Raw genomic sequence first — 23,127 nt, 5'->3', positions numbered from 1 at the left:
GGGAAATGGTGGTGGTGGGGCTTCTCTGTCCCTCCCCTACATAGCAAGGGGGCCTGGGAGGACCGTGAATTGAGCCCTGCCCTGCGTTTGGGGTCACCGCCTTTCTCTTCCTTCCTAACCTTTACCCTTCCCCTTAAAACGGTTATGCAATCCCCCCTCGGCCCCCAAGGAAGTCGGTCACGGAGGGCGGCAAGACAGAGGCTGGGACCCCCAGCAAAATCCTTCTGTTGAATACCCAGTGAGTAGATCAAGTACAGGCTTAGGGGACCAGCGAGGCCGGGTAGAAAAAAGCCGACTTTTCTTTTAAAGACCAGCTGTTATTTCAAAGGCGGCACCAAGGAGCCATAGTAGGAAAGCTGAACCCTTGGACCCCTACCATGCACTCTGCAGTTTGGGTTTGTCTTCATTTTGCAGGAGGGCAAAAGGCAGGGCGCGGGGAAGGCACAGTCCTTTCGGGTTTCGGTTTCCAAGAGCCGAGGTGGGGCTCTGGGACCCCGGGGAGTAGGGGGAAGCCGGGCCGCGAGGCCTGCGCACCCCCGCGGACGTGCACGTGGGTCGGTCCGGTTCCTTCCGGCCGGGATGGATGGTCGCGGCCCCGGCCTGCGGCTGTGGGTACCCGGGGAAGCCCGCGGCCGGGCTCCTGCAGGCGACTCCACTCTAGCCGCGCAGCAGGGGTAGGCGCGGCGCTCGGACCGGAAGCCGCTGATCCGCAGGACGGCCACCCCTCCGCGCAGCCGTGAGTGGGCGGGTCCAGATCCGCCGAGCAACCGTCGCGGCTTCCGGTTCCGATGACAGACGCGCCGGAAGCCAAGGTCCCAGCTGCGGGGCCAGGTGAGAGCTGACTGGCTTCGAGCCGAGAGGTGCCGGCGGAGGGCGAGGTGCGCCGGGACAGCCGACGGGGGCGCCGGGGGCGGCAGCTCGGCCGGACTCCCAGGCCCTGGGCCTTCTCCGGAGCATCTCCCCTACCACCAAGCCGCGGCCCCAGGGTGCCCCTGGGCTGGCTTTCTCCTCAGTCCTCGGGCGTGGGGGCCAGGAGCTGGAGAGGTAACCCGGTGTGGATGAGGGGGCCAGACAGGGCATTGGAGCGGGGTCTTTGGAAGGATGAGGCGGAGTTTGCCAGTCATTTGCACGTTAATGCAGGTGAAGCTCCCAGCAGAAGCTGCAGCCTAGGGGAAATGGTGGGCTTTGCCCTCCCTCCAGTTTTGGTTAATGTCAGAAGAAAGATTTGAAACTTCAGCTAGAGATGTGCCGTGAAGAAAAGGAACAGTGTTAAGATGAAGTGTCTGGCGTGGGAGTGGAGCGGGGTGGGGCAGCGTCAGATAGATCTCGGAAGAGTTGACACGGACACTGGACCCTGATAAGGAGCCAGTCCTGGGAAGATTTCAGAGAGGAGTGTATCAGGCAGAGGGAACAGTCTGTGCAAAGGCCCTGAGACAGAAATAAACTCCTGTCAAGGACAGAAAGGAGGCTAGTGTGGTTGGAGTGTGGCCAGTGAGGGGGAGAGCGGTAGGTGAGGCTGGAGGGGTGGGTGGGAGTCGACTCCAGTAAAGCTTCTGAGGCCATAAAAAGGAGGGGGGGGGGCGCGTTGACCTGGCTCAGACAGGAACATGCGATTCTTGATCTCTGAGTCCTGAATTCCAGCTCCACGTTGGGTGCAGAGAATACTAAAAAAACAAATTTTTTAAAAGGAGGGGGGATTTTTTTCTGAATACAGTAAGAACCTATTGGGTGTTAAGCAGAGGAGTGGTGGCTAGAGTGGGGAATGGATAAGAGTTGAGGGGTGCCGAAGTGTAAGAGTTGGGTCAATGGAGGCTGTCGAGTTCTGTGTCTGTGTCCAGTTCTGTGTCTGTGATTTGCACAGACTTCTTCCCTTTAGCCCCAGAAGGGGCCCTTCTGTTACAGGATGCTGAAGTCTGGGGACAAAACCCATGCATGCCTTAGTGGGGGGTTTAATACTTCAGTTTTGTCTCTTCCTGTCATTCCCCCCTGCAGGTTTGAGCCGAAGCCCCCTAGCCCAAGAATTTGAAGTAGATGCTCATTTAATCAGCAAGCATTCACTGAATACCCACTGTGGATGAGGCCCAGGCCCTGGGCTGGGCACCGCGGGGAGAAAGAGGAAAAAACTGGCCTCCAGGCCTGAGCAGGTCACTAGTCAGGGGAGACCTGTCGGCAGGCAGTTACTGTGCCACAGAGCCGAGGACACAGAGCAGAGGACTCAGAGTGTGTAATCACACAGGGGTTGTGTGTCAGGCCATGCGGTGTTGAGTCAAGGGGTGATAGCATCTGATGTGTTGTTTTGGAGGGATCCTCCTGGTGGGTCATTTCTGTACAGAAATGTATGGGGTACATTTCTGAGGGAGGAGGGCTTGAAATGGACATGAAATTCCACTGGATTCATCATGGAGTTGTCACAGACAGACTTACACACTCACCCACCCTAGTGCCTGATGAGGATGACCCAGTGGGGTTCAAGTAGAGTGGCTCACCATGGACAGACTGAGTTAGCCTCCTGGACTTTCTGAGTGGGATACTTGCAAGAAGTTCTGGTTTTCCAGCTTCTTTATTTTATTTTAGGTGTTTTATTGAGTTAATCAGACTTCTCAGTTCCTTATACATTTAATTGATTCAGGCAGGGCATTTGTTTCTTCTGTATTTATTGATGTATTCTCTTTTATCTCCATTTTTCCTCCCCCACCCACCATAGGAAACCACTCTGATGTGTTTGTATGTGTCTTTTGTTGTGGGCATTGATTTTTTTTTTTTTTTTAAAGACACACCCTAGGAGCACCTGGGTGGCTCAGTTGGTTAGGTGACTGCCTTCCGCTCAGGTCATGGTCCTGGGATCCCCGGATCGAGCCCTGCATCTGGCTTTCTGCTCGGTGGGGAGTCTGCTTCTCCCTCTCTCTCTGCCTACCTCTCTGCCTACTTGTGATCTCTGTCACATAAATAAATAAAATCTTAAAAAGAAAAAAAAAAAGAAAATCCTTGTATGCATCTCCTTCCCCAGCTTCCTTTCTTTCTTTCTTTCTTTTTTTTTTTTTTTAAGATTTTGTTTATTTGAGAGCGCGGAAACAAGCATGGGTAGGGGAGAGAGCAGAGGGAGACAGACAAGCAGATTCCCCACTGAGCAGGGAACCCAGCGGGGCTGGATCCCAGGACCCTGAGATCATGGCCTGAGCCGAAGGCAGATGCTTAACCGACTGAGCCACCCAAGCATCCCATTCCTGAGCTCTTTAATACGTCCAGGATACTGAGTTGGGCTTCCCTGATATCATCCTTTTCATCAATTGGTGTCGACAGGGCCAGTCTGTTTGAACTTGGTGAAGTCCTGACCTTTTTTGAGCTGTAGTTATATTTGATAAATTGTGATCTGGGGCCCAGACTCTTGGCACACATTTCTCTTGTGCTGCCAGCTTTCCTAGGCAATCATTTCATAGGCTCTGTGGTTGACTTCCTGTTTCCTGTCTTTATTAATCGCTGCTATACACTTACTCCAACCACAGCTATTGGCCACTTTCCCTTCCTGGTGAGGTGGTGGGCTGTTGAGCTGGTGCAGAGAGTAATGTCATACAGAGTGCTTCAGAGAAGGGCTCTGGAGCCAGAAGGCCTGGCTTCACTTCCCAGATCTCCCTTTCCCAGCTGTGTCACCTTGGGGAAGTTATTTAATCTTTCTGTGTCTCATTCTCTTCTTATCTGTAAACTGAGTCTAATAACTGCACCTACCTACCTCTTAGTGTTTTGGTAGGAATTAAATAAATTAGTTGATGCATGCAGCGTCATTAGAATGGTGCTTGGCACATAATAAGCCCCAGTGAAATGTTAACTAATAATGGCAGTAGTAATTATTATTATGACACTGTTTCAGACAGGATTCCCTGGTGTATTTTGCCCATCGTGGGTCATTTTCAGTTATAGGGTATTTACTCAGGGGTCATGAAGAGGAAGGCATGTCTTTTGGACATCATGATTATGATTACAGATTGTAGTGTGAAGATACCAGCTTAAGGAGAGAGGGCAGAAACACATCTCAGGCCCTGGGTTGCTATTGCCCCATCGTTCATCCCTCTTCTGGTAAGGAGATGGTGGCTGCAGGCTGGGCCGGGAGGTTGAGGCCAAGACTGGTGGTGCTGGTGGGAATGGGGAGTCTAGTGAAACTGGGAGCATCCCAGTGGTCACACTGGCCATGGGAGTCTTCTGATGTTACTCTGTACCCTTCTTTGAGACAATGGACAGCTGGCCAGATTTGAACATTTGAGAGGATCCTTCATTTCAAATCCTTTAAATGGAAATATAGGGAGGGAAGTCTGTCACCAGCATTTTGAGGGGTGTTCACATGGTCACCATCAAAGGCTGCTCTGGAATAGAGGGGAGCGGTGGCCCAGAGTGGAAGGGACTTAGGAAGGGCGCCTCGTTGGTGGACCAGAAAAGTCAGCTTTCTTTTCAGTGGCATAATAAGGAGGGAAGGGTACGTTATAACCAGAGATGTTCTAGTCTGGTGGGGGAGGTAACCCCTCAGATTGGTCCTTACCCAGTGATCAAACTGAAACAGAAGGGTGCCAAGCAGAAGGAGCCCGGTGGCAGCAGGCTAGGGATGACTGCTGGAGGAGGTGGTCTCTGGGCTGACCCGGGAAGGATAAGCCGGCTTCTCGAGCAGTTGATAAGGGGAGGGCTGACAGCATATCTGGGAGAGGAAGACACATGAACCCGAGCCTGGAGCTGGGAGGGACCAGCGGTTCTGGTTGGCCAGGCAGGGTGAGGAGCAGGGGAGACTGAGGCTGGAATGGTGGACAAAGCCTATCAGGGCCACGTGCTCAGCATCTGTTCATTAGGCTGGGTTTTCAGTTATTGACCATTCAGGGGCTGCCTTCGGGGGTTCTATCACTGTAGTGTGTGGAAAACCAAGTCCACTAATTGAAGAGAAGGTGCTTAACATACATGAGATATGAAAATAGGCGGTACTCATACATATTTCTAGTAGATAGTATTGCCTGCTGAGGACTCTGTGAAGCCTGCTCTCTCTTCTGATTAAAAAGAGATGACCAGGGGTTATAGAATGAAAAGAGTTGGGAACAGTAATTTTGTCACCATGATTTAAAACACCTGTCCTTATGCCTGCTTGGTCTCTCTGGGGCACCGTGGCTCGGGGTGATGGGTGCCATGGACACCTGTGTTAAGCCAGGAATTGCTGAGCATTGATAAATGACATGGGTGTGGTGAGGGGGATCTGGGAGCCCTCCGCAGAGTGCCCCCCCAGCCCAGGTGGGGTCTGACGCAGCTGACCCCTCCCGCCCACAGGCAGAGGTCGCCATGGAGCAGTGTGCGAGTGTGGAGAGGGAGGTTGACAAGGTCCTGCAGAAGTTCCTGACCTATGGGCAGCACTGCGAGCAGAGCCTGGAGGAGCTCCTACACTATGTGGGCCAACTGCGGGCTGAGCTGGCCAGCGCAGGTGAGTGCCCCCCTGCCAGAGCCCTGGTCTGCCTCCCCAGGGGCCTGGGAGCCCCCAAGGCCTCTAGGTGACAGGCTCCTAGAAGGATGACAGTTTGGACATTAGTCTGTGGATGCGGAGGCCTCCTTCAGTGGGATAATGGGAGTCATTCTAAGTTATTTCAAAAAGCCCAACAGAAATTATTAGTTTACTGGGTGCTTGGGTGGCTCTGTTAAGCATCTGCCTTCAGCTTAGGTCATGATCTTGGGGTCCTGGGATTGAGTCCCACATCGGGCTCCCTGCTCAGCGGGAGTTCCTCCCTCTCCCTCTCTCTGTCTCTGTCTCTCATGAAGTAAATAAAAATCTTTTTTAAAAAATTACTAGTTTACCTAAGATTATTTTCATTTTATGTTTTGTCTTCCATTTGCTTTTCTACTTTGAATTTTTTTTAAAAGATTTTTATTTATTTATTTGACAGACAGAGATCACAAGTAGGCAGAGAGGCAGGCAGAGAGAGAGAGGGGAAACAGGCTCCCCGCTGAGCAGAGAGCCCAACGCGGGGCTCGATCCCAGGACTCTGAGATCACGACCCGAGCTGAAGGCAGAGGCCCAACCCACTGAGCCACCCAGTCAGCCCTCTACTTTGAATTTTTTTTTTTTTAAGATTTTATTTATTTATTTGATAGAGAGAGATCACAAGTAGATAGAGAGGTAGGCAGAGACAGAGAGAGGGAAGCAGGCTCCCTGCCGAGCAGAGAGCCCGATGCGGGACTCGATCCCAGGACCCTGAGATCATGACCTGAGCCGAAGGCAGAGGCTTAACCCACTGAGCCACCCAGGTGCCCCTCTACTTTGAATTTTTAAGACACTTTGAGGTCATTTCAGATTTATAGAAAACTTTGACGGCTGATACGTTGCCATACTGGCTTTATCACTTCTCTTGCCTACTTTTACTTTTTAACTACTTGAAAGTAAGTTGCAGCTATCATACCACTTTGCCCCTAAACTTTCAGTGTGTATCTCCTAAGGTCACGGGCATTCTTTTAACGTTAATACAGTATAATTATTAAATCAAGAAGTTAAACCTTAATACAGTATTATGACCTAATAAATAAAGCTCATTCTTCAGTTTTGTCACTGTCCAGTAGTTTTCATAAAACCCCCCCTTGTTTTTTTTAAGATTTTGATTTATCTGATAGACAACAAGAGAGGGAACACAGTCAGGGGGTGTGAAAGAGGGAAAAGCAGGCTTCCCGCTGAGCAGGGAGCCCGATTCGGGGCTCGATCCCAGGACCCTGAGATTGTGACCTGAGCAGAAGGCAGACACTTCAAGACTGAGCCACTCAGGCGCCACTCTTAAAACATTTTAATTTTATTCTCCATTCTAGGATCCAATCCAAAATCAGGTGCTGCGTGTAGTTTCTCATGTCTCATCATTGGTTTTTTAACCTGGGACGGTTCTCCCACCTGCCTTTGTCTTCCATGACACCGACGTTTTCAAAGCACTAAGGCCAACAATTTTGCAGACTGTCTCTTGGTTTGGGCTTGCCTGCTGTGTCCTCCTCCTCACGCAGGTGTTGCATCTTGGACAGCCGAGTCCTTTGGAAGTGATCTGGTTCTCAGGGCATCACATCAGGAGGTACAAGGTGTCAGCTCGTTTTCCCTGATTGGTGATGTGAACTGTGATCACTTGGTTAAGATGGTGTCGACCAGGTTCTCCTTGTGTAAAATTAACTTTTCTTTATAGTTAAGGGGGCACCTGCATGGCTCAATGGGTTAAAGCCTCTGCATTCTGCTCATGTCATGGTCTCAGGGTCCTGGGATCAAGCCCCACATCGGGGGTCTCTTCTCAGCAGGGAGCCTGCTTCTCCCTCTCTCTCTGCCTGCCTCTCTGCCTACTTGTGATCTCTGTTTGTCAAATAAATAAATAAAATCTTTAAAAAAAAACATTTCTTTACAGTTAATTAGTAAGAAATTTGAGGGGAGATGCTTTGAGCCTATGTAAATGTGTGCTTTATTGTACTTGAGTGCATTGATCCAGGGATGATTTCTTGCCTCAGTCAGTTATTAGAAAGCAACATGGGTGACTTTCCTGCTCTGTCATTCCTTCATATTGCCCATTGCACAGCATAGGTTTGATCTTGTGGGTCCGCTTACATGCAGATTTGTTTTTCAGTAAATACAGTACAGAACTGTAAATGTATTTTCCTTTTTTATTATTTTCTCAATGATACTGTCTTTTTCTTAGCTTTATTGTAAGAATACGGTATATAACACAGGTGACATACCAAATATGTGTCGATTGACTGTGTTCTCTGTAAGGCCACCAGAAGGCTATTAGTTACATTTTTGGGGAGTCAAAAGTTACATACAGATTTTTTTTTTTTTTTAAAGATTTTATTTATTTATTTGACAGACAGAGATCTCAAGTAGGCAGAGAGGCAGGCAGAGAGAGAGGAGGAAGCAGGCTCCCTGCTGAGCAGAGAGCCCCATGCAGGGCTCAGATCCCAGGACCCTGGGATCATGACCTGAGCCAAAGGCAGAGGCTTTAACCCACTAAGCCACCCAGGCGCCCCTACATACAGATTTTTGATTGTGCACGGTGTGGTGCCCTTCACCCCCATATTGTTGAAGGATCAGCTGTCGTTGTTGGCATTCAACTTTGCTTTTTCCCTTATTATCAGTTCATACCATGTGGATTCTTTTTTTTTTTAAGATTTTATTTATTTGACAGAGAGAGAGATCACAAGCAGGCATAGAGACAGAGAGAGGGTGGGGGGAAGCAGGCTCCCTGCTGAGCAGAGAGCCCAATGTGCGGCTTGATCCCAGAACTCTGAGATCATGACCTGGGCCAAAGGCAGATGCTTAACCCACTGAGCCACCCAGGCGCCCTCACACCACGTAGATTCTTATTTTATTCATTGGGTTATAATCTATTACTATTATTCTTTATTTTGATCCTTAAATTGTCTTAGATTTGACCAGCAGTCACCCCTGATTCCTATGTCCTTTTTTTTAGTTGATCTATAATTAAAATTCACCTTCTTAAAGTGTATGGTTTTTGAGTTGATTTTTAGTATATTTACAGAGTTGTGCCATTATTACTACTGTCTAATTTCAGAACATTTTCATCACTCTGAACACAAATGCTACCCACTAACAGTCACGCGGTTTCTCTCCCTCTTTCAGACCCTGCAACCACTTTCCTACTTTCATTCTGTGGATTATCTGTTTTGGATACTTCTAGAAATGCAGTCCTATGATGTGTGTGACCTTTTGTGTCTGGCTTCTTTCACCAAGCATGTTTTCAAGGTTCATACCTGTTGTACCATGAATCAGTACTTGATTCTTTCCTGTGTTGGGTCATATGGTGACTCTGTTAGCTTTCTGAGGAACGGGAAAACTTTTCCCAATGTAGCTGCAAAAATTTACTCATTCCCACCAGCAGTGCATGAGGGTTCCACTTTCTCTGTATCCTCACCAAGGCTTGTTTTTTAAAATTTTTTAATATTTTATTTATTTATTTGTGAGAGAGAGAGAGAGAATGAAAGAGAGAGCATGAGAAGGGGGAGGGTCAGAGGGAGAACCAGACTCCCTGCATCCTGGCCTGAGCGGAAGGCAGTCACCCAACCAGCTGAGCCACCCAGGCGCCCCCAAAGCTTGTTTTTAACTGTCTTTCTGATTATGGCCATCCTAGTAGGTATGAAGAGCTGTCATACTGTGGTTTTGGTTTGCATTTTTGCATTTTCCTAGTGACTGATGTTGCTGAGTGTCTTCTCATGAGTGAGGTTGTTGACCATTTGTTTTTCCTCATCGAAGAACTGTCTGCTTAAATTGCTCCCCATTTTTTAATTGGGTTGTTTCTCTTTTTATTGTTGAGTTGTAGGAGTTCTTTGTATACTCTTTAATACTAGACCCACACTGTCATATGGGTTGTCTTTTCACTTTTTTGATAGTGAAGCATGAAAGTTTGTAATACCGGTGAAGTCCAGTTTATTTTTTTCTTGGGCTCCTGATGTTTTTATTGTCTTATCTAAGAAACCATTGCCTTGGGGCGCCTGGGTGGCTCAGTTGTTAAGTGTCTGCCTTCAGCTCAGGTCCTGGTCCCCGGGTCCTTGGTTTGAACCCTGCGTTGGGCTCCCTGCTCTACAGGTGCCTGCTTCTCCGTCTCCCGCTCCCCGTTCTTGTGTTTCCTCTGTCAAATACAGAAATAAAATCTTAAGAAAGAAAGAAAGAAACCGTTGCCTAATCCAAGGCCACGAAGATTTACCTGTGCGTTTTCTCAGAGTTTTGTATTTTTGGCTCTTATACTTGGGTCTTTGCTCCATTTTGAGTTTATTTTTAGATATGGTGGAAGGTCCAACTTCCTTCGTTTACATGTGGATATTTAGTGTTGCACTCTTTTTTGTGTTCTTTCTCCTCCAATGTCCTTTTCACATGGCCCATCCTTTTTATTTATTATTATTATTTAGCACTTCCTAACTTTTTGGCAAATTAAGATAGTTCCTGGCGTAAGTAATTTTTGCAAGGAGATGTTCTTTGGGTGGAAAATTGTATTTGGAACCCAAGGCCTGGGTTGTTTCTAAGGTGTCATTGCTTCTGTTTTTTTAGCAGACAGATTTTTTAGCAGTTTTTAGCAGTTTTTTTTTTCTGTTGCAGGCCATGAATTTATACTGATACCTCCGGTTTCAGTCCCCTATCACAGGGTTCTTCCCAGACCTCCCCCATCCATAGCTGTATCTCTTTTCTGCAACAGTGAGAAGCCTGACTCCTAGCACCACACAGAAAGTTATTTTCGGAATTGCTACACCTTGAACCTCTGTGAAAAATAAATCTACAAAGTAGAGTTTGTTTCCTTTCAGTTTGTTTGTTGTTGTTGTTGTTTTAAAGAAAGCATGCACATAGAAAAGACTTCAAGGTCAAAAGAGCTTACAGTGAAAAGTGAGTCTCCCTTTCTCCCTGATTTCCAGTTCCTGTGTGCCTCTCCCCAAAGTCACCCCTGTGCCCAGTGTCTCGGGTGCCCTTCCAGATAGCATCTGTGTGCACACGGAGGTGGCATGTGCGTCTTTTCCCCGTCCCCCCTAGGCTCAAGTGCATGCTTTCCTGCATCTTGCTTTTCCTCCTCCAGTTTGTCTCGGAGAATGTTCTGTCTCACTACGTAGAATTCTGCCTTGTTCTTGCACTTGGTTGCTTCCCATTGCATCATGTGGTTGTGCCATGCTGTGGTAGATGCCAGGCCGGGGTCCTTGCTTCGATGGCAGGTTAACCGGGCCCTAGGATGGGTTCCTCTTGTGGGGCTGAAACACTCTATGTGGTGCCATTGGTTGACAGATGGCGGTGGCCTGCTGCAGGCTGTTCACAGGGAGACCGTGTGTTCTCCAGTGGGGGTTTGATACCGCTCCTGGTTTCAGGGGGGTCCTTGGGCAGGGAAGATTGGGGATTTCAGGTTAAAAGGCATTGGCTTTAGGGCATCTGGCTGGCTGAGCCAGTGGAGTACGTGACTTTCGATCTTGGGATCATGAGTTTAAGCCCCATGGTGGGCCTGGAGTTTACTTTAATAGAAAGGTGGGGGGGTGCTGCCCATCTCCCTGTGTGAGGCCCCGCCCCCACTTCCCGGTGGTATTTGTCAGAAGGCATTCAGTTACAGGTACCAGAAACCCAGCTCAGACCATCTTAGATGAACAGGTGGGAGTGGGGGGACACTGGATTCATGGACTCAGGTGACTGAAATGTGCAGGCACCCCTGGATCCAAGTGCCTGTGTGATCCCCTCAGTGTACACGGTCCTCATTCTCAGAGCAGTGCCCCCCACCCTCCCCGAGGAGGTCCCAGTGCTCCAGCAGCTCCAGTTCCCATTCTGTGTGTTCAGTGACTTGGTAGAATGCATGTCTCTTCCAGGGCTTCTGGTCTTGGAGCTGAGACCCTCCCTGGCTCTCTTGGGTCACATTTCTTTCCCTGAACCAAGGCGCTGCCATCTAAAGAAGGTGCACGGGTGCTGGGCTGGAGGAAGGGGCGGATGCTCTGTGTGTCCTCCTCTCTTCCAAGTCCCATGTGCTCTTGGCAGTGGGTCTGGTTCTAGCCCAGCCGTGGCAGTGGAAACCTCTACAGGCTGGGAGTCCTGAGCCAGAAATATCTTGAACTTCCCCGGCAGTATCTCTGGGTTGGTAAGAGGCACTAATATGGGGACAGTGCCTTACGGCCCAAAGCTGCCTTGCACGTGGTGTCTGACTCAAGGCAGTGAAGAGCCGTCTGGTGTGGTGGCGAGGAGCAGCTGTTTTAGCTCTGCCATTGCTGGCACCTAGCAAGTCACGGCCTCAGCTTCCCCAGCTACAGGACGGGATACTAACAGTGTCCACTGCAGAGCATGGCAGGGAGGATTAAAGAAGCCAAAATAAAGTACTTTCCCATAGGACGTGCCAAATCATCTACATTTCACAGCAACAGACAGGGCAGGTCCTTTCACCGCATGAATGAACCGAGAGATGAAGCTACTTGCCCCACTTGACCAATTCTAAGGCATGCGGTTAAAGAGTGGCGGGACCTGGGACAGAAGCCGGGGTCTTTCACCCTGGGGTTTGGGGCTGCGTCCTGGGCCTCCAAGCTGGTGTTGAGAAGAGAGCCAGGAGGGACCAGGTGTGCTGCTCTGTGTCCTGATTCACCGCCAGTGTTTCCCTCTAGCCCTCCAGGGGACCCCTCTGTCAGCCACCCTCTCCCTGGTGATGTCACAGTGCTGCCGGAAGATCAAAGACACCGTGCAGAAGCTGGCTTCGGATCACAAGGATATTCACAGCAGTGTCTCCCGAGTGGGCAAAGCCATCGACAGGGTGAGCGTGTGGGCAGCCTCGGGTTGGGGGTGGGCGAACCCCAGGCCTGGTGTCTGGGGCTGGGGGGGTGCTCAGCAGGAAATGAGAATGCTGAGTCACCAGGCCTTGTCTCTTGTCCTCGGCAGAACTTTGACTCGGAGATTTGTGGTGTGGTCTCCGACGCGGTGTGGGACTCGAGGGAGAAGCAGCAGCAGATCCTGCAGACAGCCATCGTGGAGCACCTGTACCAGCAAGGCATGCTCAGCGTCGCCGAGGAGCTGTGCCAGGTAATGGCCTCGCCGTGAAGCTGCTAGAAGCAGCCTCTTCTGCTTCTGCTTCGTGGTTGGCTTTCGATTTGGTTCCTGTCATGCTTTCTATACACCGATTTTAGAAGGGAAATCACTGCCCCTGCCATCAATAGAAGCTAGCTCCACAAATATATACGATGGCAAGTGAAGTCATGAACCTCTAGCTGGGGTCGGCTGCCCGCCAGGGTTCTGAGTTGAGGCCTGATACCGCTTTCTTAAAAAGGGAGATTAGTAACATGACAGAGTGGCACTTGTTAAGTGTTAAAAACACATGAGCAGTAGAAGTAAGGGTACTTTCTCAGTATGATTAAGAGGACTGAAGAATAACTTTCTTACCATGCTACTCAACACAGGTCTCTAAGATCCTGGGGCTGGGGTGGGTTTTGTAGTCTGCACTCCAGGGAGGCCAGCCCATAACACTCAGCCTTCCACAACTGGAATATTCTGGAAAGACAGTCCTCCAGTGGTGGGATTGCACTCTCCCCACAGGAATCAACACTGAACGTGGACTTGGACTTTAAGCAGCCTTTCCTTGAGCTGAATCGAATCCTGGAAGCTCTGCACGAACAAGACCTAGGGCCAGCATTGGAGTAAGTTGGCCCTCCGGTGGGCCAGTGGGGGACGGGCCTGTTTGTGGTCTTCCCATCACCTGGTGTACTTGACACGCCTCCAGCCCTTGGGCTTTTGGAGCCCACCTCTTCATCCCGCTCCACCAGGGTCGCTTCTCCTGCCCCACCAGCTCCCTTTCTTCCCAGGTGGGCTGTCTCCCACAGGCAGCGCCTGCTCGAGCTCAACAGTTCCCTGGAGTTCAAGCTGCACCGCCTACACTTCATCCGCCTCCTGGCAGGCGGCCCCGAGAAGCAGCTCGAGGCCCTTAGCTATGCCCGGCACTTTCAGCCGTTTGCTCGGCTACACCAGCGAGGTGAGTGCTCAGGGGGCTGGGCTCTGGGCTGCCGGGCTCCAGTGGGTGTCAGTGTTAGCAGGGGTCTGGGCTTGGGGTGTGAGTCCCCGTCCCGCCTGAGGGGCTGTAACCAGGATGCCTTTCCCCAACCTGAGAACTCTGAGCCCTCCCTCACAGCCTCCCAGGTGAACTCCAGACTCAGGGCTCTCCCCCTGCACCCCACATCCCCCTCTGCCGTACCCTTCCAGCTTCATCTCAGGCCGGGCACACCCTCCATGTGCCACACCCGCACTCAGCACACGGGGCCCCTGTGCCTCAGCACCGACCTCTCACACCTAGCAGCGGCCCACTCGTTTCCTTAAGACTCACTCGGCGCCTCTCCACAGCCTCCTTCCATCCCACCAGGATTTCCAGACCGCAGTGACTGGAGTCTCCCCTTCCAGATGCTCGCCTGTTAGTAACCACTCCTATCCGTAGTAACTGGTTCTTTAGCTCCACTCCTCCCTGTTTATTACCTCACGTTTTGTGAAATCATAAAAACCAAGCAATGTCTATTAGTAAATCTAGGTACCACCTGAGAGGTTTTTTTTTAAAGGGAGAGTAGCTAGTGTTGGAGAAGAAAAATGTGAGCACCAACCTGAGACTCGCTCCTTGGTGCACTTGGAAGGATGGAAGAGAAAGCAAACTCACCTTCCTGTCGGACTGCCGCTGATGCTAGTCCTTGTCCCGCAGCAGCAGCCTCGAGACTCCGCCTCCACACTGGACTTTAGCGAAAACCAGTTTTGCCTGAGGATATCTCTGCAGGCTGGTCCTGCTGCTCAGGGGCCTGGGAGCTGAGGGGCCCAGACTGCTCTCCCGCTGCCCCCGTTGCCCTGACCTGTGCCTGGTTGCCCCGCAGAGATCCAGGTGATGATGGGCAGCCTGGTGTACCTGCGGCTGGGCTTGGAGAAGTCGCCCTACTGCCACCTCCTGGACAACAGCCATTGGGCAGAGATCTGCGAGACCTTTACCAGGGACGCTTGTTCCCTGCTGGGGCTGTCAGTGGAGTCACCTCTCAGCGTCAGGTACTGGCAGCCCCGTGGGGGCAGCGCGAGTGGGAGAGTAGTTTTAAGGGAAACAGTCTGTGGAGGCCATTCCGTGTGCCAGGGGCGGTACTTGGTTCTAAATTGGCTCTCTTAGTCATGCTTCCGGGTAGGAGTTACCTGATTTTCACAGTTGGAGAAGCTGAGGTTAGGAAGAGTTGTGGCCTGACGTCACTGCAAGGTCAGTGGCAGGGTCAAGGTTCCCCTTTTGTAAGCTCTTTTGAATAAGGTCTCTGTGTTGCGGCCACCTCAGCCCCAACTTACCACAGGAGCCTCTGCAGCCTGGCCGCCTCTCCGACCACGGCCCATTGGGGAGATTGGGAAGTGCCTGGGTAGCATGTGTGGAGACCTTTCCCTTGGGAGGCTCCTTTATGGTGATGTTCTCAGGATTCCATGAGGCCCTGGGAATTCCAGGTAGTTACTCTTGGTTTACAGATGACAGAACACATAGGCCCCAGGCAAGCATGGACTTGCCCAGGGCCTGATGGGGAATAAAGAGCACGTGGACCTGGTCCCAGAATCCCACGCTGCACCACAGTGGAAAGTGGCATGTCCCCTCCTGCCCCACCCCAGGGGGAAGGATTCTGGTTAAAGAACAGTGTTTCCCAACCGGAACACCAGGGACAGCTCAGGACGGTTCTCAGGCGCAGCGTAGGTATTTAGCCCAGTCAGTCAATGCCCCGCCCCTGCTGGAGTCCCTGTGGGATTAGGATCTGCCCCAGGTCTGAGTGCCCTCGCTGATGATGACCCGTCACAGAGGTGCATGACAGCAGGGTGGGGCGGACAGGCTGGGCCCTTTCAAGCTGATCACTGTCCCCATCACACCAGTGGCATTCCAGTGGTTTGGATGAGCTGTATCTGCTCCCTGGATCTTTCTTTTGTCTTTCCCATAGGTCGTCAAACTTAGGGGTGCATTAGAATGACTCTAGAGTCGGACACACATAACTACCTATGTGGCGCTTTATGAGCGACCGGGGAGACTTTCACAGACCAGTCTGACATGTGCCACTTTAGAACCCCGCCCTAAGACACAGGCCGAGGATGGGGTGCCGGGTTCTGGGTCTGGGCCACTGCAGCCCTTGCTCTTTGTTCCACAGCTTTGCCTCTGGCTGTGTGGCGCTGCCTGTGCTGATGAACATCAAGGCTGTGATTGAGCAGAGGCAGTGCACGGGGGTCTGGAGTCACAAGGACGAGCTACCGGTGAGGCCCGGCGGGGGGCTGGGGGGGCAGGCAGAAGGCCCTAGGAAGGGTGGCCACAGGTAGCAGTGGGACTCACCCCTCCTCTGGCCTCCCCAGATTGAGATTGAACTTGGCATGAAGTGCTGGTACCACTCAGTGTTCGCCTGCCCCATCCTCCGGCAGCAGACCTCGGATTCCAACCCTCCCATCAAGCTCATCTGTGGACACGTGATCTCCCGGGACGCCCTCAACAAGCTCATTAATGGAGGAAAGTAAGTTCCCCGTGCTCTACCCCATCCTGGCTTGGTTCCCCTGCTGGCCAGCCCCTGAGACATTCTCTACTCTCCTCCCTCTGCAGGCTGAAGTGTCCCTACTGCCCCATGGAGCAGAACCCAGCAGATGGCAAACGCATCATATTCTGATACCTGCCTCGAAGGAACTTTGTCAGAGGGGTTTTTCCACCCACGAGCCTTGCTCTGTCTCCGTGGGGGTGGTTGGCTTCAGTAGACTGTGGTTCATTTCAGAGCAAATGCTGAACACCACCATGGACAGAGGCCAAGAAGGGAGAGGAGCCCATCTGTGCCGGGCAGCTGGCTCCTTGGCTCAAGGGTAGGGACACGGGCCTCTGTCCTCCTGCGGCTGCCCTCTTTCTGTATGCCAGTGACTTCGTAGCAGCCAACAGAGAAGCAAAGCACTCGGCCAGCTATGCAGACGTCTTTTCAACCCTGCCCTAGCCAGGTCGCTTCCAGTCCCGCCAGCACCTGGCGCCTCAACCATGGTTCTTCCTCACGACTGTATGTATCCATTCCCCACTGTAAATAGTCCAGGTTCGAACCCAGTGCCCTGGTTTTATAAGTGAGCAAATATATTCACAGGCCTTCTCCTTACTTTACCTGACTTATTGGCTTCACCGACAGGGAATTACTGCACACCCACCGCACCCAGAGAGAACTCAGCATGCTGCATCTCTGACTGGGTGACAAAAAGGCCCAGGGGTGTCCCACCAGACCCTGGGCCAGAGGCTTTTACACAAAAATATATCCAGTCCTGCACCCTCCTTACTGGGAAGCAGTGCGCTAGGATCTCGGAAGGTGCGCTGACTTGCCCTACGGGACTCACAGCTTGTAAAGGAAACAGTTCGGAATCGAAACTGGATTCGACCCTCCATCCCAAGCTCTCTGCGGTTGACTCCACGGTGCCTGGAGCTCAGTTGCTGAGTGTCCCTACTAAGCCCCGTGCTGGGCCTTGGAGAGCAGGAAGGCACCTGAAGCCTGAGACGCTTGAAGGGCCTGGGTCACCGGGTCATTATGGCAAGCAGGAGTGGCCTGGGGTTCATCTCCAGCTTCATATGCGCCCTTCAGGTGTGCTGTGTACGGGACTAAATTGCTTCCGGAAGTTTCCCAGTGGCATTTCAGCGCCTTAGGGGCAGGGAAGGAGGAAAGAGGAATGGGGGTGTCCCCAACACTGGCCGCAGGCTTCTGTGCATGGGGTCTGCCGGCAGCCTTATGGTTCAGCTTCCATCAGTGGGAGGCGGAAGCCGGGGGTGGGCAGCACAAAGTCTGTTCTCAGCTGGAGTCTGGCACCAGCCCCGCCGGCCCAGCAGCAGCACCAAACACCCTCGGAGTCCTTCGGGTTCTCTGGTGAGAAGGCTGCTTCCACTCTTTCCTGCCTACCACCTCCTTGGCCCCACCAGGAGCTGCCACCGAAAAAAACACCCACAGACTCACCACACTTTAGTCTTAGCATTTACTTCCCCCACACTCCATTCTGGGGACCGTCTGCACTGGTGCCGAAGGGAGAAGACGCCAGCTCTGCCTTCCTGGAAGAGCTGGCGGAGTGGCCTGGGAGGAAGACAGGCCACGGGGGTGCCCAGGGAGAGGTGCGAGCACGGGCACCCGGGACAGCAAGCTGGCCCACCGCCGGCCCTGCAGCTTCCAGAGTGGGTGCCCAGGTCCTTCACATGGGGGGTGGCAGGGCCTGCACCTCCTCTAGGCACTCATCATAAGCCTCCTGGTACTCTTCGTGGGGCTTGACCATGATCACACAGGTGGGGCGCTTGGAGCCCGCGGCTGCACCCAGGTCCTGTGGATGAGGGCAAGAAGGGCCATGTGGGGAAAAAGGCGGCACCACCTCTATGCCGGGGACTCACAAAACCCTGACCCACTGGCTTCATCCAGCCCTCAGACATGTGCAATTCAGTCCATGTCCCATCTGCCAACTCAAGCTGTGGGCTGGCAACAGTGGGCCTATATGGCCCTGTGGCGTGAATGAACATCTGGCCTCAGAGGCTGCTGCCCAAGGCAGGGCCTGTGTTCTCATCTCTATGTGAGAATCAGGCCAGCTACCAGTCCCTTGAACAGCCCCCCACTTCCCCAAGCACTGCAACCACCTAACAGGACTAACACGGGCTCAGCAACTGCATGGACAGAGCACATCCTCGTACATCTCCTTTCTCATTCCCATGGTCCACGAGGGTGGGGATTCCCAGTTTCCAAGAAGGACACTGAGCCAGGGACCAGCAGAGCAAAGGATCCACCCACGTCAATCTCAACTCCAAAGCTTCCATTTCTCCACTGTGGCCTGCTTGGACCAACCTGATGCCAGACCCTCTCCAGTTATGACCAAGATCAGGGAGGGGTGGGGGCAGGCATGTGTTCCTTACCGTCTTAGAAGGGATATAGACGTAGGGCAGATTCCGGTCCTCACACATAACTGGGAGATGGCAGTATACCTCAATGGGCAACGTGTCTCCTGCCAAAACCATGATCCTATAGTGAGAGAAACATTTCTAACTTGCCCATTCCCTCTTTTAGTTGAAAGTGTTAGCTCTGGACAGAGAAGTTGCCCCACCCCCCACCCCCGTCCTCAAGGACCCCAGATGCGAATCTCTCACCTTCTGAAAGTACATGCAAATTTGTTTGGTGATCACTTCCTCTAGGGAGGTGAGCCCTAGTTCTTGGCAAAGAAGTAAATGCCCCACACAGGTGACAAGTGGGATTCCACTGGGACAGGTGAGGTATGGGAGTGACACCAAGGAGTGAGAGCCAGCCAAAACAGGAATCAGAAAGCTTAATGAAGGTGTCAGGCAGACTTTGGAGGGGCTGGAGGAGGGGAAAGCATCTGAGACTGAGAGAATCAGAATGACTACACATACCCAGGAGCTGGCTGATGGGGGCCTGGGATGGCTTTGAAATCCAGGGTAGTGATGGGGGCAGACAAGGAGGCTAGAGAGACTGGCAGCAGTGGAACCTCGGGGCCTTGAGTGCCAGGCTGGGAAGCCTGAGCTTGTCCCAAGAGTCACAGGGAAGCAATGAAGGCTCGCCAGAGAGCCGTCAGGTAGGACTCCTGGCTGGCAAGGTGTCAGGGCTCTGGGGCAAGGGCCTTGGGAATCCTGAAGACACCAAGGAAGAATATTGTCCAGAGAGGGGTGAAAGTTAAACACAAGGAAAGAGCTCTTAGTTCCACATACTGGGCCCACTCTCCCAGTTTTCCTTTTGTCTTCCAGGCTGTCCTCTGCCAGCACCCCTTCAAGTGGCCTTTCAGTGCTGGTGCTCCTCACAGCCTGACCCTTGGCTGCACCTTCTCCCTGGCTGACCTGGGCCACAGCCACGGCGTCAGGTGCCATGTATGTGCGCACAAATCCCAAATCTGTTCTCTCCTGCCTGGCCTCTCCCTTCCAAGCCTCCAGTCTGTGGCCATCTGCCTATCTGACAGTTCTTCCAGGGGGCTGGGGGGGGGGGGGGTGTCCCATATCTAAAAGGCACCAAACTCGTGATCTTCCCACGCAAACCCGGGTCCCTCTAAATGGGCCCTCTGCTCAGCTGGAATCCAGACCTCCTCACTCCAAGTCCCAAAGTCCTCTCAGATTCATCCTCTTTAATTCTGTTTCAGCCACCAATAACCTAATTGCCATCGCCATCACCTGTCCTACACTGGGGCAGCCTCTTAGCTCAATTTCCTTGTCTACTCTTGTCCCTCACCCCCACCGATCCTCTCCAGTTGTCAGAAAACTCTTCACAAGGGTAAAGGTAATCATGTCATTCCCTGGCTTTAACCCTCCGTGGCCGGCAGAGCTCTGAGTACAAAAACTCAATCTACCATGGCTTTGGAAGCCCCAGGAGGAGGCCAGGCTTCTGTCCACCACTACCCTCTCTCCAGCCTGTGACCAGTATCTTCTGGCAGAAAGCCCCACGCCCTAGACCAGACTTCCCATCACATCCCCCAGCGCGACTCCGCTCTTGAGCACCAACAATGCAGCGCATACTTCCAGACGTGAAGCACCGAGAGGCTTCGTCCCGTCCTCGGAAGAGCTTACTGCCTGGCCTGAGGGCCAGAACGAGGTCATGAAGGCATTCTCACTGCAGCCTGTACAGCCCTTCGCAGTCCTCTCAGGACGCTCCATGAATGGAGGACGCTGGGCTCGACCCTGCGCGAGCTGCCTTATTCCGCGCGCTTTCCCCGGAACTCACTTTCCCGGTGGCGTTCCTTCGAGCCCTGGCGAGTGACGTGTACTAGAGGGAACCCACCTGGGGCCCGATTACTTCGTGCGGAGAGGGCGGACCACCTTCACAGACTTTCCCGAGCACCTCCCGAGTAGCGGGGATACCCGTGCTACCTTCCAGAGTCGCAAAACGCGGCGGGGGGGGGGGGGGGGGGCTTACCCTTTCTCGCCTTTGTTGATAAACTTCTGAACTTCCTTCACCCCGCGCCGAATCTGCTTCTGCTTCACGGCTGCAACGACAGAGAAGTCAGTCGGGGGGCCTCGGCCCGCCGCCCGCGCCACCACCGGCCTCCGCGGCGGCCGCAGCACCTTTCTTGATGCACTTGTAGAGCTTCCGCGTGAGACGGCGAGAGGCCAGGGGCTGCGCGATGGGGTTCAGGTTCACCAGCAGCTCGTGGTAAGTACGCTCCCCGAGGCACGCCTCCGCCTGCGCCTGAGCCTCCGGCCCGTCGGGATCTACCTTTATTTTGGTCATCGCGGCGGCCGCGGCAACTAGGTAGTCCGCGCCGGTGGGCTCCACGCGGCCCGGGCCTCAGGACCACTTCCGGGTCACCGCGTCCTGAGGAAAGCCGCGTGCACCACAGCCAATTAGGGAACGAAGTCTCTGACTCCAACCAATCGTTGAGGCTCAGCTCCTAACAAACAGACGGGGAGGGGCGGAGTCTCGGGCGGAGGGGCGGAGCGCTTCAGAGGCGGGACTCGTCCGGGGGACGCGGAGGCAGGGGGCGGGGCCCGGCGGGGGGCGGGACCCGGCGAGGGCGGGAAGGAACGAGGCCGCAGGCTGGGGCTGGTCGGAGAGCCCCGCCCCGCATGTACTGGGAGCGGAGGAGGAGGAGGAGGAGGAGCAGGAGGAGGAGGCGGAGGCGGTGGGGGCGTAACGACGTCAGGATCCTCCCGCCTGAGGGGCGGGGTCTGCGACGGAGCGGAAGAATGGGGATTCTAAACCTGGGTCGGATCTGACCGTCACGTGGTCCTGGGCGAGGTGCCGCAGGTGCCGAGGTGAAGTGAGAGCCCTGCGTGGCTAAGGGCTACTTCCGTTCTAGCGCGGGTTCTCACGCTCTGTGCTCCCCACGGCCGCACTCACAAGCGGCCTGCTCTCATGTTAGCCCCGAGAGAGGTTCCCTTCTGCCGCCTTACCTGAAACTGCGGTCCCCGCCGACAGCCCCTGCCCCTTTGTTTTCCTCCTAGTTCCCAGGGCTGCCCCGCTGCCAGGCTTTACGCACAATCCAGGGTCTGGCCGAGGCGGGGTAGGGGCGGAGAGCGTGAACCCCCCCTCCCCCGGGAGGACTGGGGGCGCCGGCCCTGGGCTGCGGGGCGCAGTGGGGGACAGCTGCGAGCAGGCACCCCCTCTGCAGGTAACCCTAGAGCGTTAGTAGATGCCGGGGAGGTGAGCAGGCCCAGACGGGCGGGCGTGGATCTCGTACGTCTGGCTAATTTCTTACACCATGTCTTGGACAACTGGATGGATAGGGATTATATCTTTGCTACGAATTAACTGCCTTTGACCGGGTGTGGTAGGCCTGACATTTTTGCGGTGGGTGGCGGGACAGGCTGGTAAGTGGAACTTTAGAAGTATGCAAGTGGCCCTTGGGAGAATGGGTTTGTTAAACCAACTTAAAAATTGAACTTTTAACCCTGGAACCAAGTGCAAAGTCGTTCAATAAAAAACAAGTCTATTTTGCATTTCAATGAGAAAAATCGGGAGCCGATCCATCCTAACTTGGACCCCAAATAATTTTCACAAATAGAAACGTATGTCAGGGGCTCCTGGGTGACTCAGTCGGTTAAGCGGCTGCCTTCCTCTGGGGTCTTGATCCCACCATCCTGGGATCAGTCCCACATCAGGCTCCCTGCTCAGCGGGGAGCCTGCTTCTCCCTCTGCCTCTGCCCCTCCCCCCTGCTTCTGTTCTCTCTCTCTCTCTGACATAGAAAGAAAGAGAAACAGAAACATAGGTCAATTGAACAATGCAAATGAGCTCTATAAGCAATGAAAAAACAGTTTGAAAGTAAACAAAGTTTGTATGCACAACCTAACAGGATAATGACCTTTTATAAATGTTCTCACTTTGGAATTAAAAAAAAATTTTTTTTTAAGATTTTATTTGCTTATTTGACAGAGAGACAGCGAGAGAGGGAATACAAGCAGGGGGAGTGGGAGAGGGAGAAGGCGACCCCCTGCCGAGCAGGGAACCCATGATGCAGGGTTCTGAGATCATGACCTGAGCAGAAGGCAGCCACTTCACCGCTGGAACCACCCAGGTGCCCCTGAAGGGTGCTTCTCTAGTCCTGGTTCTGAGTGGTGTGTCTGTGAACGTTATCAGCCATGTCAGACCGCTGATAAAGCGTCAGGGTCACAAAGGGAAGAGGTACCATGGGAAGATGTGTGCACGGGGCAAGATGAACTCCAGCCAGCAGAGAATTCCATCCCCTGATTCAAGTGAAATTTTGCTTCACTCACCTTACCAAGGTCTCCATTGTGAAGGCCTGCCTGTTCCTATAGGGCAGAAGGAGGAAGGAAGTCAACACTTATGTGCCAAGCACATTACACAGAGTATTTCATCCTTTCCTCACAAAGAATACCTTTGTTATTCACAATTTATGGAGGCTCGCAGGCTATATAGCTTCATCCTGCTCATATAAAGCTGGATTCCCATCCAGGTCCACTTGTCTGCAAACCTGCACTCTGTGCCCTGGGGTACGTCCTCACTCAACTACACCATGCATTATTTTTTTTTTTTTTAAAGATTTTATTTATTTATTTGACAGAGAGAGATCACAAGTAGGCAGAGAGGCAGGCAGAGAGAGTGAGAGGGAAGCAGGCTCCCCGCCGAGCAGAGAGCCCGATGCGGGACTCGATCCCAGGACCCTGAGATCATGACCTGAGCCGAAGGCAGCGGCCTAAACCACTGAGCCACCCAGGCGCCCCAAC

At 52.9% G+C, this 23,127-nt stretch overlaps 2 protein-coding genes across 5 annotated transcripts; one reads left to right on the top strand and one right to left on the bottom strand.

Annotated features, from left to right (window-relative positions):
- The first annotated feature begins 215 nt into the window (after window positions 1-215).
- Window positions 216-16,584, top strand: RMND5B (required for meiotic nuclear division 5 homolog B). Of its 4 annotated transcripts, XM_046000774.1 has the most exons (11): window positions 838-1,044; window positions 3,980-4,071; window positions 5,296-5,446; window positions 12,103-12,248; window positions 12,374-12,514; window positions 13,025-13,125; window positions 13,291-13,457; window positions 14,335-14,500; window positions 15,616-15,718; window positions 15,815-15,969; window positions 16,056-16,584. In XM_046000774.1, the coding sequence occupies exons 3-11, from the start codon at window positions 5,308-5,310 to the stop codon at window positions 16,117-16,119; spliced, it is 1,182 nt and encodes a 393-aa protein (XP_045856730.1). In that variant the 5' UTR covers window positions 838-1,044; window positions 3,980-4,071; window positions 5,296-5,307; the 3' UTR covers window positions 16,120-16,584. The 4 variants fall into 4 exon arrangements, with proteins under 4 accessions (XP_045856732.1, XP_045856731.1, XP_045856730.1 ...); XM_046000776.1 differs by lacking the exons at window positions 838-1,044; window positions 3,980-4,071 and adding an exon at window positions 216-238; XM_046000775.1 differs by lacking the exons at window positions 838-1,044; window positions 3,980-4,071 and adding an exon at window positions 742-831.
- Window positions 16,585-17,426: 842 nt separating this feature from the next.
- NHP2 (NHP2 ribonucleoprotein) lies at window positions 17,427-20,762 on the bottom strand. Its single transcript, XM_045998891.1, has 4 exons — window positions 20,508-20,762; window positions 20,359-20,428; window positions 18,360-18,465; window positions 17,427-17,779 (listed from the first exon to the last, which is right to left on the bottom strand). Exons 1-4 carry the CDS (start codon window positions 20,671-20,673, stop codon window positions 17,654-17,656), a joined length of 468 nt encoding a protein of 155 aa, XP_045854847.1. The 5' UTR covers window positions 20,674-20,762; the 3' UTR covers window positions 17,427-17,653.
- Between the last annotated feature and the right edge of the window lie 2,365 nt (window positions 20,763-23,127).

Source organism: Meles meles, chromosome 3 (assembly GCF_922984935.1).
Source record: "Meles meles chromosome 3, mMelMel3.1 paternal haplotype, whole genome shotgun sequence".
In the NCBI taxonomy this organism is placed as follows: Eukaryota; Metazoa; Chordata; class Mammalia; order Carnivora; family Mustelidae; genus Meles; species Meles meles.
This window is presented reverse-complemented; position numbering and strand designations above follow the sequence as displayed.